Raw genomic sequence first — 13549 nt, 5'->3', positions numbered from 1 at the left:
GCACGATGATATGTATTGTATTTTTCGCAAAGTTGAAAAGAACACGATCATCAATTTACGATACATACATTTGCGTAAAAACATTCACACATAATATAACATGAAAATGAAAAATCAGTATGAATATAAGCTCACTTCATCCTGACTACCAACTGCTACATTCAAAAATCCCAAAAAAAATAATCTAAAAGAAACCTGCCTCTATAAAACCTAAGAAAATAAACGATTTAAGAAATATATTTTTATGTGCGTCCTATTATAGTCATGCCACTAACGCAATATATAGAAATTTGCAAGTTACAATAAAAAAAACTATTATCTCTAACATACAAGCTAGTATTAAGGCCTGTTCAGATTAGAGCGGTATCCGCTACCGCCGTGGGTAGCGGTATCCAGGTGATTACGCGATTAAATCTCTTACGTAGTATATCATAGAGACTCTAATCGCGTAGCTCTAATACCGCTACCTACGGCGGTAGCGGATACCGCTCTAATCTGAACAGGCCTTTATTATGCAAAAACAAATAATTTAAGCATTTAAGTATGAAATTAATGCAATTTCACTTATATACCTCTAGATAAAGCCAAGGAAAAAATGCGATTTTTAAAACGAAAGGCAAAATAAAACCAATATTGCAATAAGTTTCTAATCCGTGTACAAATTCGTGCCCAAATAAAATTTATTAACGAAACATGCATTTTAAAACAAAAAATAATTTTTAAATATTAAAAATATTATGTAAACATGCAAACAGATAACCATTTAACTGACCGCCATTTTCTCGACCTTTATGTAGGTAATGCGTGTAAAAGTATTAATTTTTTATTAAATAAAAAAAAATAAACATCCATAATACTGCTTTGTTGAAAATGAAATGATCAATGATAGAAGTAGTAAGAATAACTTAGATTTTTTTAATACTTAAGTATTATTTTTTTATCAAATTATGAACGATATTAGATAGAACGATAATTCTTTAATTTATACGTAAAATTATTATTTACAAATTGTTTTATTTATCCACAAATTTCAATAAAAAAATAATAACCAGCTTATGTTTTCTTTTCTAATTCTCATTTAATTCAATAATATTACATAAAAAAATTAAATTAAATGTGTTAATCTGTTTGTCTACATACCCGTAACGCCTGTTTCGCCTCGCGTGCGGCGGCGCGTCTTCATTTCGTATGTCATACCCGTATATGGCAACCAACTCGTCACGGGATTTTGGCGCCTGTAAACATATAAAATAATTATTTGTTTTATTTTGGCGCCTGTAAACACATTTATAATTATTTATTTTATTTAGGCTTGATCCAATATTTTTTTTTTATTTTTGACAAAAAATATCTACATTACTCATATTATAATCTTTACAAAATTGAAATAATAGCATTTACAAAATTAAATAGTAAAGAAAAGAGTATAAACAATAAATAAATAAATATTACAGGACAATTTTCACACACGGTACGATCTGATCAAAATAACCAATCTTACGTGTTAAGTAAACAATTTCATGTGCTACAATTTAATATGTTACCTGTTCATTTTCATTATATTTGTCGTGCGACCACTTATTCACCGTGTCGGACTTGCGCGGAGCCCTGCGGCGCTCGGCGGGTGCTTCGCCCCCTTCCTTTTTCTCGGAGGTTGTCTCTGATGTTGTGTTGCTCGATTCTTCACCACTGAAATAATTTTTATGCAAAATATAACATTTTTTTGGACAATTCTACTAAGTATCCTACTAATATTATAAACGCGAAAGTTTGTGAGGATGGATGGATGGATGTTTGTTATTCTTTCACGCATACTACTGAACCGATTACAATGAAATTAGGTATGAAGGTAGCTGAAGATCCAGATTAAGAAATAGGCTACTTTTTATCCCGGAAATCAAACAGGAACGGGAACAATGCGCGGGCGAATCCGCGGGCGGAAATCTAGTTTATTTAGAACATCATTTACTAGCCTCACGACCTGGATATTACGGGTAAAAGTTGTTGTAAGGATTTGAGTGTTTGCCGGATTTTAAGCACTATTTGTACCTACAATAAAGTGAAGTCCCGTGTCCCCTAGTGGGGTAAGGGGCAGATGCATTATTCATACATCTGTTTCACTGATCGATTTTCTTTAGGGGCAAGTAGGTGATCAGCCTTCTGTGTCCTGCCAGACCGAGACTTTTTTTTTCTTCGTCTCCACCGGGAATCGAACCCAGGGCCCCTCGGTTCTACGCTCACGCGTCAACCACTGTACCAAGGTGACGGTCTGTACCTACAATAGAAACTTATGAAACTTATGATTGGCCGGGTTAAGTGTTGTGCCTACAAACAAAAAAATAGTTTGGAAAATCCAAAAGTGCACGCCTCATAATTTTTTTTAATAATTATTTAGTAATTATTACATATTTTTGTTTATTTAATAACAATTAAACCACATCGAATCAGACCCTGAAAAATGAAAGGGTTCTATTCCTGAGCATACTCAAGCGTAAGAGAAAAAAAAGACTCGATTAGTAAAGTATTTCGGTCGCTATCGTGTTAACAAGAAAATCCTCCGCACATACAGACACACGGACGTCCAAGACAGAACTTTTTTAAACTGTTTTTTAACTAGTTTAAATAACAAAAATGACATCAAAAATATCATGAATGTTAAAAATAGTGTTTTTTCATAATATGTGTGTGTATGTATTATCTTACAAGTGCAATGTATGATACATAAAGACATTTTAAGTTTGAAAAATCAGATGTTTTGCGCGAAGTGACAGTAGTACCCACCTCAACGCTTCGCTTATGAGGCGTGCAATATAGCCTATGTTGTTTCATAAAAGGGACAAAATTGATTTATTTGTGTAACACTTAAAAAGCGCTTTTAAAAGAAACCCAAAAGAATAAAATATTATACGTTCCAATTAAGAAGCTAGGTATTACATGCTAAGCTAAATAAGAAACGCGTTAGGTTATTCACAAATAAAATTATTGTTATAATTATACGATTTGAAAGGATAATTTGATATTGATTTAAAACGCAATTTATTACGCGATTAGGGAAGTGAAATGTAAGCGTTAAATTTTGTTATTATATAAAACTATCGTAAGTTCAATGTACATTTTCAAATACACGAATATTAAATAACAAAATATCTGTATATTGTTGATTTTAAGTTTCATATCATCAAAAATTTCTAAAAAAATTCTCATTTTTAACCGACTGCAAAAGAAAAGAGGAGGTTATCAATTCGGCTGGTATATTTTTGTTTTGTTCTTTATAAAATTAAGCAAAGTTATATCACAGAAGTTATGTGCTTCAATTGAAATTAATAAATAATGTATGACAATCGTATCTTTTCATTTAATATGGATATGCATGTTATCCCCAAGTCTCTACTGTACAAATAAATTTAATTTAGGGTTGCCACCCTACCCGTTTTATGCTTAATAGTTATTTTACAGAAGGGGCATATATTCATGGGCAGTGGTAGGCTAATGTGCTGGTTACTTTTGAATTAGCAATAACCAACTAACGTAATAAGATTTATAATTTGATCAAATTGATTAAAATAAAATTAGTATTCATTATAAAAGTTAAAATATTATTTAAAAAAAAGCTCTACAAATTGAAAACCTATTTTGTTCAGTCAGTCATAACGTTTAAATTAAATCATTTCATTCTTATACCTTTTTTACTATAAGAACAAAAAATGCCAAAAAATGTACCAATACTTTGTTGACAGCCCTACTACTATAAGAAGTACAAAAGATATTAATGTGCCTAGTGGAGTGTGACAATGGTACGCAAACTTTCTACATTACAATATTGTATTACGTTTGCACACATGAATGGACAGATCGGTCAGCGAATTTTATATATGTTTAAGGATTTAGGGACTGCGACGAAAGTATAAGGTGCTTTTTGCTATCGCAGAATTTAATATATTATTATTTAACAAAAAAAACTAAACAGCTTTCACATTGTTGTAAAGACTAAATGTAAATGGAGTCATACAAAAGGAGTCAAAATAAAGAGCCATCAAAATCGGTTCATCCAGTCATAAGCTCGTTGGTACAAGCCCAAAAAAATACTTTCAGTCGAGTTCTCCTTCTTTTGAAATCGATTGAAAATTAATACGTAATAAAACGTTTTTATTACTCTTATCGTTTTCCCTAAGCATTTGGTAAATTTTCAAAAAAATTGTAATTGTCAAATATTTCTGAAACTAATGAGTTTCGGCTAGGTAATGTTTACTTTTTTTACCCTAAATAAGCTATACTTTCAGTTTCACCGCTTCAAAACTATTACACCTATATCAAGTCACCATTTTTTTATTATTATTATTATTAGCCTTTGTTCGGACTTTACATATGTATGTAGTTATATATGCTCGGTTTGACCCATTTTTGCATGTCCGTTTGCCAGTTGGCAAAGGCCTCCTCCAATCTCTTCCATTCGGGTCTCACTAAGGCCACTCTACCCCAGGTTGTACCCGCTACCTGTCTAATGTCGTCATCCCATCTTTTTTGGGGTCTCCCTCTCTTTCTCTTTCCTTCTCTTGGGTACCACTGTGTAGTAATTTTGCTCCATTTTTCTTTACCCCTGATCATGTGCCCCGCCCATTTCCACTTTTGCCTTCTTATCTTCAGTGTTATGTCCTGGACCTTAGTCTTGTATCTGATGCTGCTTTGCTTTATTTTGTCTTTTCTTTTGATGCCAGTCATGCTTCTTTCCATGGAATTTTGACAGATGCGGAGTTTATTTGTTATGTTTTTTGGTAGGGCCCACGTTTCACTTCCATACGTCAGCACAGGTAGGATGCATGTGTTGAATAATTCACCATAATATATATTATTTATATATGTCTGAGTAGTGCTAATATACGCATAACAAGATGAAAGTAAACGATTTACATAATTCTTTTGAAGAATAATTAGTCAACTATTATTTGGCATATCCATAAGTGAAAGTAACTATACCATTAAAGATTTTGTCTTGTGTTTTGTGTTTGACTTTTCACTATTTCTTTTATCATATTCTAGCACTCTAGAAATGTGAGTTATGTATAAGTAAAAGAACCAACCACAATAGTAATAAATAATTTGGAAAATCCAAAAGTGCACGCCTCATAATTTTTTTTAAATAATTATTTATTAATTATTATTTTTGTTTATTTAATAACAATTAAACCACATCGAATCAGACCCTGAAAAATGAAAGGGTTCTATTCCTGAGCATACTCAAGCGTAAGAGAAAAAAAAGACTCGATTAGTAAAGTATTTCGGTCGCTATCGTGTTAACAAGAAAATCCCCCGCACATACAGACACACGGACGTCCAAGACAGAACTTTTTTAAACTGCTTTTAACTAGTTTAAATAACAAAAATGACATCAAAAATATCATGAATGTTAAAAATAGTGTTTTTTCTTAATATGTGTGTGTATACAGTATTATCTTACAAGTGCAATGTATGATACATAAAGACATTTTAAGTTTGAAAAATCAGATGTTTCGCGCGAAGTGACAGTAGTACCCACCTCAACGCTTCGCTTATGAGGCGTGCAATAAATAAAAGACTTAAAAAAAGCGATTTATTAATTATATTATTTTAACTCATATGTCTCTGAATTATCGGTCTAAAACCAAAAATATATTTACTTAGCATCCTCCTTACTTATTTTAAGTGTAGCACTAACAAAAAAAATAATGTTTCTGTAAATAAATACAATAAAATAATTACCTAGCTGCTGTACGATCGTCATGCTCGTAAAAGGTTCCTCTTTTAGGTATGTACTGAGGGTTACTCCTGTCCTCGTCGTCATCTACACGTTTTTCAGTCTCCTGAAAAATAATAAAATCATATTATAATAAAACTATAATGAAAACTCACAAGTCTATTATACGATATAAATAAGTCAAAGTTACTCATAGGTTAGTAGCTAGAGCACAATTAGTTTATTATGTACAGTATTCAGAAATTTGAGGCATAACCATTCAATATCACATATAATTTAGTTCATACAGTATAATAAGACCAGTGCCTTTTTTTACATACCCTCATAAAACATATTAATAAAAATCCTAAAAAGGTCTTAAATTCCTGTAAGTTCAAATGTATGATTTAATTGTATGGCTATTGTAAAATAATTATGATTTACCGTGAGAGTTGGTTAATGTTTCATGAATTTGCAAATTAAAGTCATAAATCATTTCTTTGTGTATATTTTTATTCAGTTGATTAAAATAATTTAAACATGTAACAAAAATATATGTAGAAATCTGCAGTATAATTAAGTAAATGCAATAGGTACATATTTAAGTGTAAGTATATTTTCTTTTCAGAGACAAAATACAAAGAAAAAATACACTTATAAAAATGAATCCCTATTTACCTTGGTCACGATTTAGAGCCAGCCCAAGCCCAAAAGAGGAACCTTTACCATAAACACCAAAAATTGTTATTCTATACTATAATGGACACCTTTATCACTTTTCAGTGATCTCTACCATACAAATTACTGTAAAACCGACTTTTTAGCACAGATTAAAATACAGCCCGTAAGAAATGTGATAAGTCAATGCCTCAATTGGCCAAATAAACATACAATTGAATTAATTAGCTACATAATATAATATTACATCATTGTCATTGTCTCCTGCTTATAATAACCCATTACATCTAAATAAGGGTGCGTAAGACATGACTATTAATATTTGATTAATATGAATTTTAATCAAAATCTTGGCGAAGTATAGGAATAAATGTCCTGATAAAATCTATGTAATAAATCATAGCATTTTATTTGACAGATGTTTATCATAGTGGACAAAATCTCCTCACTGCACAAGGCACAGTCAAAATAATAACTCTGATCTTACTGTGTTTATAGATTAAATTAGTTAAGGACTAGTGAAAGCAAAATCTTTTTATTCCATTATTTTTACTTTATGGATGGAATACATATGCATGAACGTGAAAATAACACCATCTGCCTGGCAAGCTTTTATTCTTAAGGTTTTTTTTTATTTTATTTCTTAAGTAGTTGTAAATATGTATCAAATCATTATTTTAGTGGTGGTTCTTTATAAGATTGTTTTTATCAATGCATAAAGGTAACTTTTGTTTTATATTTTGCCTACTTAGTGAAGCTCATAAATCTTAAATAAAATGAGGCCATATTTTCTGCTGTTTTAGTAATCTTTTGCCTATATTGAACAAATGTACGACACTAATTTGTCATGGCCTACATCAACTTTAATCTTATTATAAAAGTGATTATGAGGCACATATAATGCTTTATAAAATAGAGTATATTATAAAATATTATTTATAATGAGGTGTGCTAAGATAGTATATCTATAATACTAGCGGTCCGGCCCGGCTTCGCCCGTGGTACATATTTACGGTTTCTCACCATAAGAACAATCCTCGTACTTCAAGGAATATCATAAAAAAATAATTATCAAAATCGTGACCAAGGTAAATAGGGATTCATTTTTATATTTATAATATCGTCAAAATAAATAAATACATATTCATTGATTGCACACTTAGAATCCATTGTTGTAAGGAATATTATAATTAGACTTATTTGATTATTTTTTAATGTAATTTTTATTAAAAACTAGCTGCTCCGCGCCATTTTACCCCCATGGCTCCTCTCCTGTTGGTCGTAGCGTGATGATAATATATAGCCTATAACCTTCCACGATAATTGGGCTATCTAACATCAAAAAAATTTTTCAAATCGGACCAGTATAGTTCCCGAGATTAGCGCGTTCAAACAAACAAACTCTTCAGCTTTATAATATTAGTATAGATTAATATGTATGCTGCAAAAGTATGGCAGTAAAAGTAGATCAAAACATCTATATTCAGCAAAAACATAAACACCAAAAATTGTTATTCTTATAAGAAACCTCTTTCTTATAAGAAATCAAATATGAAATTAGTACAAGAAGAATACAGCTCAAATCATAATTTTATCATCACTTTCAAAACAAATCTGTGCACTTATCATATTTATTTATAAAATTAGCATAAAAACAAATAATCATTTTTATCTGATTACCGAAAATTAGGCAAATGAAAATTTCACACATTATGAGGTAAGGTGCTAAAATATTGAGTATTTACATGGGGTCAAGCAAAGATAAACTAACCTGTTTGTCTGGATCCTGGTCTGAGTGCTCTGAGTCACTACCCTGGGAGTCATAATCAGACTCCTGAGGTACACCTTCCTGAAAATGGTTGGCTACTTTTAACAACTGCATTTTCACACCACTGGCTTTAACACCTACGTCGATGAACTTAATTAGGTGGTATTAGCTATCTAAAAATTCTAAACACAGTAGCGAATGTGCGGTGAGAGGTTTCTGACCTCAATATAGCGAAAAGTAATGGGCATACCGACACGCGAATGCGCGGGAGAAAGTACGCGGCCGCAATACTTTTAGCGCCAAAACGAAAGTTCAATGCATAAATTGCAAGACGTGTTTCCAACTCACGTTTCCTGAATTGTTTTGTTCGATATCTTGCGATGCATCCGAGTAATCGCAAGAATCGTCCTGTTCTTGCCTTCTTGCCACGGACGTCATTTCGGCGCCCTCCGGTTGAACTTGTAGGACTTCCAGATTGATGTTTTATTTCACAGTTAATTAAGCAAACGTTTATCGTCGATTAATAAGATTTATTCCTCTTCTTCCAAGATCCCCACCTGGGTCAACGGAAAATGAAAGAACGTCAAATAATGAAATAAACAAGAAATCTAGCGGCCATAAATGTTCAGTTCCATTTCACGGAATATTATTATAAATGATTCAATAGTTTGGTGGTTAACGCATCATTGACATTTCATGAAGGAATTTCAGCAAAAAAATAATTTGCTGGGATTTAAAACAAATTGAAGACAAATGATATTGGAGTTGATATTAATTGAAATTATTTCATTAAAATGAAGAAAAATAAAATAGAACCATAAAATATTGTGTCCGAGTTGTAAAAATCAATGCATTAAAAAATTAAAAAACCGAAATGACATTTTTGACATGTCACCATTTTTTGAATGTTGCCCGACTATCGTCTTATTAAACAGTTTTAAGATGTTATGGTCCTTATTTTCTGGAGCCCATAATTAAAATAATAAGAAAATCCTTTTAAATACTGTAAAAGATATAAATAATTATCTATCGCGTGAGAGTGAATCGTCTTTCCATCATCAATTAACATATGAGAATTAAAAATAATATTAATATCTTGACAGGTGTTACGTACAAAATAATGTTCAATCTATTGTTTTCTTTTTTTAAGTGTATAAAACTCGCATAATGTGTACGAATTTTATGTATTTCTAATACATATTGCCTAATCACTAATGTTTATAATATTTGCACGCGTACATAAGACGCAGTACATAAGAAGTAATTTTTATATTATTTCCAGTTAGCAAATAACAATAAACAAACAATATCTGCTTTAATTTTATAAAAGTTAACAACGTTGATATAAGAGAGTACTTTTCCATTGGTAATTTTTAAAATATTAGTGAGCAACACTTTACTCTACGTCAATTCTACTGTCATCTGTCGTTGTGTTCTGTCAAATGTCAATAAAATCATAAATGTCAAATGTCATATTATGTGTTAACTGTTAAATCTAATGAAATGTTGAAAATTGAAATTATTGTAAAAATACACAAAATAAATAAATACCTTTATTATTATCTCTACGTAGATTACTTGTATTGATATTTAAAAACTTTCAATTATGTCCTCTACCGACAGGTAACTATTTTTTATTTCTCCGTTTAGTATTGAAAATTCAGTTCAATTGAACGTTAATTAAAATTTTTCTTATTCTAGCGCTGTTGAAACTACTGTTAGTCTTGAAAATGTTGAAGATATTAAAACTGTTCAGTTGCTAGCTAAAGGAATGCTTGAACTATACGAACCACCTTTTGTTACTATCAAAACCCATTTGAAAGAACTAACGTAAGTATATTATTGAAAATAAATCCATAATTAGTTAAGAAACTCCAAAGTATTGCCATTATATGAACATTTATTACATTTCTTATCTTATAATTTCTATATGAAATACTAGATTTCCGCCCGCGGCTTCGCCCGCGTTTGCAAAGGAAAACCCGCATAGTTCCCGTTCCCGTGGGATTTCCGGGATAAAAACTATTCTATGTGTTAATCCAAGTTACCCTCTATATGTGTGCTAAATTTCATTGTAATCGGTTCAGTAGTTTTTACGTGAAAGAGTAACAAACATCCATACATCCATACATCCTTACAAACTTTCGCCTTTATAATATATATTAGATATTAGATTCCAATTGGATTTTGGGCTACAGTTATATTAGATAAATCTATGCAAGTACACAAAGTAATAAAGATGTTGCGTTCAAATAAAGTAGACGAAAATTAATCAAATACATTATTTTGAAATACCAGAGAAAATTTTTGTTTTCAAACTGTAACTGGCTCTAGAAAAATGAAATGCCACATACTGATTTTTGTTTGTAGTCCAAGCAGTTGCTAAAACATAAGTTTAAATGAAAATAAGGGTCATAATCCCACATCCGAATATTTTTTTCAAAGTGATGCTCTTTTTCAATTCTTTTTTTTTATGACAGAGCAAGCAAAAGGGCAAGTGGGCTTACCGGATGTTAAGTAGTCACCACTACCCATAAACACTTGTAACAATGTGCTTTGCCGGCTTTAAATTATTATATTGAATACTTGATTTTCAGAGAAAAGCAAGATGCCGTACACAATATGTTACTATCAGAGAGACGGCGGCTGGAAGACTTACAGAATGATGCAACACTTGATGCATTGGTAAGTTATATTTTATCTAGTCTAGCTTAACGCCCGCGGCTTCGCCCGTTTTGCCTTAAACCTAATATACCTTATATACCTTCCTCTTGAATCACTCTATCTATTTAAAAAAAACGCATCAAAATCCGTTGTGTAGTTTAAAAGATTTAAGCATACAAATGGAAATAGGGACGGAGAAAGTTACTTTGTTTTATACTATGTAGTGATAGTGACTAGCTAACCAGACAGACCTTATGCTGTCTATGCGCAAATTGTCAAACCTGTGAGATTTATATGGCCCTTATGTTCTTGCATTTGCGTAATTTTTGGCGAGTTTTTCTTTAATAAGAGCCTTCTCCTGACAAGAATGAACACACCAAAATAAGAATTATCTAAATTGGTCCTGACGAACATGCGTGATGCTGTGGCCTGTGAACAAGAAAAATAAGAATACATTTTTATATTTATCTAGTATAACATTAGCTACTTCTGTTGATAGAAAAGATTAGATTTATTAAGAAAAAATAATAAGTTTTTCACTACTTATAATGAGTGATATATCTATGTCATTATAAGATTATAAACACTGTTAGTTTACAATGTATCTACATTCTACAATATACAATGTGTTAATTGTAAATGCAAAGATTTACACTAATGAAAATAGTGTGTTGAATTTTTAATTGGTTTTTCAGTTTACAATTTTTAAAAAGTTCGTAATCTCACAATATATGAAAAACCTACCTGTCTTCTTAATCTTATGGTGACATCTATGTAATAAAATTCATTCGTCAATTATCTATATTTAATCGATTTTTATCTTATTTCAGCTGGCTGATGTAGCGACAAGTAAGGAGAAACTGAATTCAATATCGAATTCAATGATTAGTTTGCACAAGAGGGTCCAAGCGTTACAGGTATGCCGTTACTTATACATATTGAAAAATCAGGATTATACGCCTTTTGCCTTCAGCAGAGCAGCTCAGTTCTAAGCTCAGAAGTATATTATTGTAGTAGCGACTTATAATTAGTAATTTTCATGACTGTAATAGATTGGGTAAAAGGTATTTTATTATCCTTCTTATAACTAAACTAGCTGCTCCCCGCGGTTTCACCCCCGTGGCTTCGCTCCTGTTGGTCGTAGCGTGATGATATATAGCCTATAACCTTCCTCGATAAATGAGCTTTCTAAAACCGAAAGAATTTTTTAAATCGGACCAGTAGTTCCCGAGATTAGCGCGTTCAAACAAACAAACAAACAAACAAACTCTTCAGCTTTATAATATTAGTATAGATTTATAATGAGTTAGTTGATGTAATTTGAAAAGGGGTTCTTCTTGCTGGTTCATCTCTGTATAAACTAAATTCAAATTCAAATTCAAATTATTTATTGTGAGTCACAGGTATTATGGGTTATTACATTGTATGAGGTGAACCGCTGTGATCTGCCATGTGGCGTACAATTTTTAAAAATGTTTTCACAGATAATTAATTATTAAACCGATTTATACCATTATTATTTTATTATTGTTTATACCAAGCACAAAAAAAAAACTATGAACTGCTTTTCAAACCAGTGGAAAATATTATTGATGATCATTAAAAGCATTTCTAAAGGCTAGTTGAATAAATAAGACCTCATTCACACGAGAGCTTTTTTAACGTCCGTTAAAAAAGCGTCCAAATAGAACAAATGCATTCCCAAGTATATGTTCACACGTCAGCGCTTTTAAAGCGCGACGCTTTTTTATCGCGCAGTGTTCTATTTTCAACGCTCGGCGTTGGGCGTTAAATAAAATAGACCATAGGAAACTTCTTACTATTATTCAGACGAGCGCTAAAAAAGCGCCGGCGGCCGGCGCTGCGTTCAGTATGCCGCACGCTCGCTCAGCGGTAGCACGTGTTTCTTATGATCATCAGAAAATCGATACGATGTCGTGGATTGTTGATCCCGAACTATTAATTATAGATGTGGAGTCTCGTCCGTTCCTGTATTCAAAATCGTTATAGACATTTGAAAATAATTAAAAAAATTCCGGGGTATTGCCTTAACTCTTCGTACAGTGTCACAAACTGCCCTTTTAAGTATCTCTGTTCATTCAGAGGATGTACCCAGAATGCCTTTTGTTTTCTTTTTCGTCTTTTAATAACACAAATCGCTAGTGCCAATCTTTCCTTCTTTCTTTCTTTCAAATATACCTAACATATAAAAATTAAAACAGTAGGTATTTTTATCATTTTCCTTTAAGTAACATGTTTATCGATGACGAGTTTGAACAAATACCTAAGTAGGTACCTACAAGTGGTTTATTAAGAACAAACTTTCCGAGGAATTCTAAGCAAATATAATAATATAAATATCATAAAGATATTACGCAACTGACATTACGTAATTATTTTAGCAGAAACCATTTCCACGTCTTACTGAAGCCAGAGACGAGACATGAGTGATTTTAAAGCGTTAGTATGAACAACCACAGAGAGAACGTTTAAAAAGCGCCAACGCCGGGTTTTAACGCAACGCTTTTTTAACTCTCGTGCGAATGAGGTCTAAATGGTTGATTTTATGCTCATAAGTGTTTGAAATAGTATTTATTTTAATTGTTTCAGACAAGAGCGGCAAATGTTGAAAAAATTGCGAAAAGTAGAGCTGCAAATAACAGTCAACCGAAAAGCGGCAGTTAACAACATGTTTCGGTATAATTTGTTAATTTCCATGCATAATAAAT

The 13549-nt window shown here is 31.7% G+C and overlaps 3 protein-coding genes across 6 annotated transcripts in view; 2 read left to right on the top strand and 1 right to left on the bottom strand.

Moving 5' to 3' along the window:
- The window catches only part of LOC149477197 (uncharacterized), a 26983-nt gene extending 17630 nt beyond the window's left edge, over positions 1-9353 (bottom strand). Inside the window, exons 1-5 of one of the 3 annotated variants that reach the window (XM_089710575.1) lie at positions 8505-9353; positions 8160-8237; positions 5737-5837; positions 1545-1689; positions 1141-1235 (exon numbers count right to left, since the gene is read on the bottom strand). In XM_089710575.1, coding sequence (XP_089566701.1) covers positions 1141-1235; positions 1545-1689; positions 5737-5837; positions 8160-8237; positions 8505-8594 — 509 coding nt within the window. In that variant the 5' untranslated portion in view covers positions 8595-9353. The remainder of the gene's footprint in view (positions 1-1140; positions 1236-1544; positions 1690-5736; positions 5838-8159; positions 8238-8504) is intronic. The other 2 variants (XM_089710574.1, XM_089710576.1) reach the window with 2 other exon arrangements.
- LOC149477194 (facilitated trehalose transporter Tret1-like) overlaps positions 1-13549 on the top strand; it is a 112082-nt gene that overhangs the window by 45517 nt on the left and 53016 nt on the right. The gene's annotated exons all lie outside the window — the stretch shown is intronic.
- Pldn (biogenesis of lysosomal organelles complex 1 subunit pallidin) lies at positions 8357-13549 on the top strand. 2 transcript variants are annotated; one of them, XM_089710633.1, is made up of 6 exons: positions 8357-8430; positions 9730-9779; positions 9858-9986; positions 10754-10841; positions 11651-11737; positions 13431-13549. In XM_089710633.1, exons 2-6 carry the CDS (start codon positions 9763-9765, stop codon positions 13503-13505), a joined length of 396 nt encoding a protein of 131 aa, XP_089566759.1. In that variant the 5' UTR covers positions 8357-8430; positions 9730-9762; the 3' UTR covers positions 13506-13549. The 2 variants fall into 2 exon arrangements, with proteins under 2 accessions (XP_089566759.1, XP_089566757.1); XM_089710631.1 differs by having other exon boundaries at positions 8360-8430; positions 9439-9779.

This window comes from Colias philodice, chromosome 25 (assembly GCF_061535455.1).
Source record: "Colias philodice isolate Cphi_HAF_F1 chromosome 25, ilColPhil1 Martin Lab GWU primary, whole genome shotgun sequence".
Taxonomy (NCBI): domain Eukaryota; kingdom Metazoa; phylum Arthropoda; class Insecta; order Lepidoptera; family Pieridae; genus Colias; species Colias philodice.
This window is presented reverse-complemented; position numbering and strand designations above follow the sequence as displayed.

What these genes read in the sequence shown, in the direction of transcription:
- Pldn (XM_089710633.1), top strand. An exon ending in ACCCATTTGAAAGAACTAAC is followed by an intron (nt 9,987 to 10,753) that starts GTAAGTATATTA and finishes CTTGATTTTCAG; the next exon opens with AGAAAAGCAAGATGCCGTAC. An exon ending in ATGCAACACTTGATGCATTG is followed by an intron (nt 10,842 to 11,650) that starts GTAAGTTATATT and finishes ATCTTATTTCAG; the next exon opens with CTGGCTGATGTAGCGACAAG.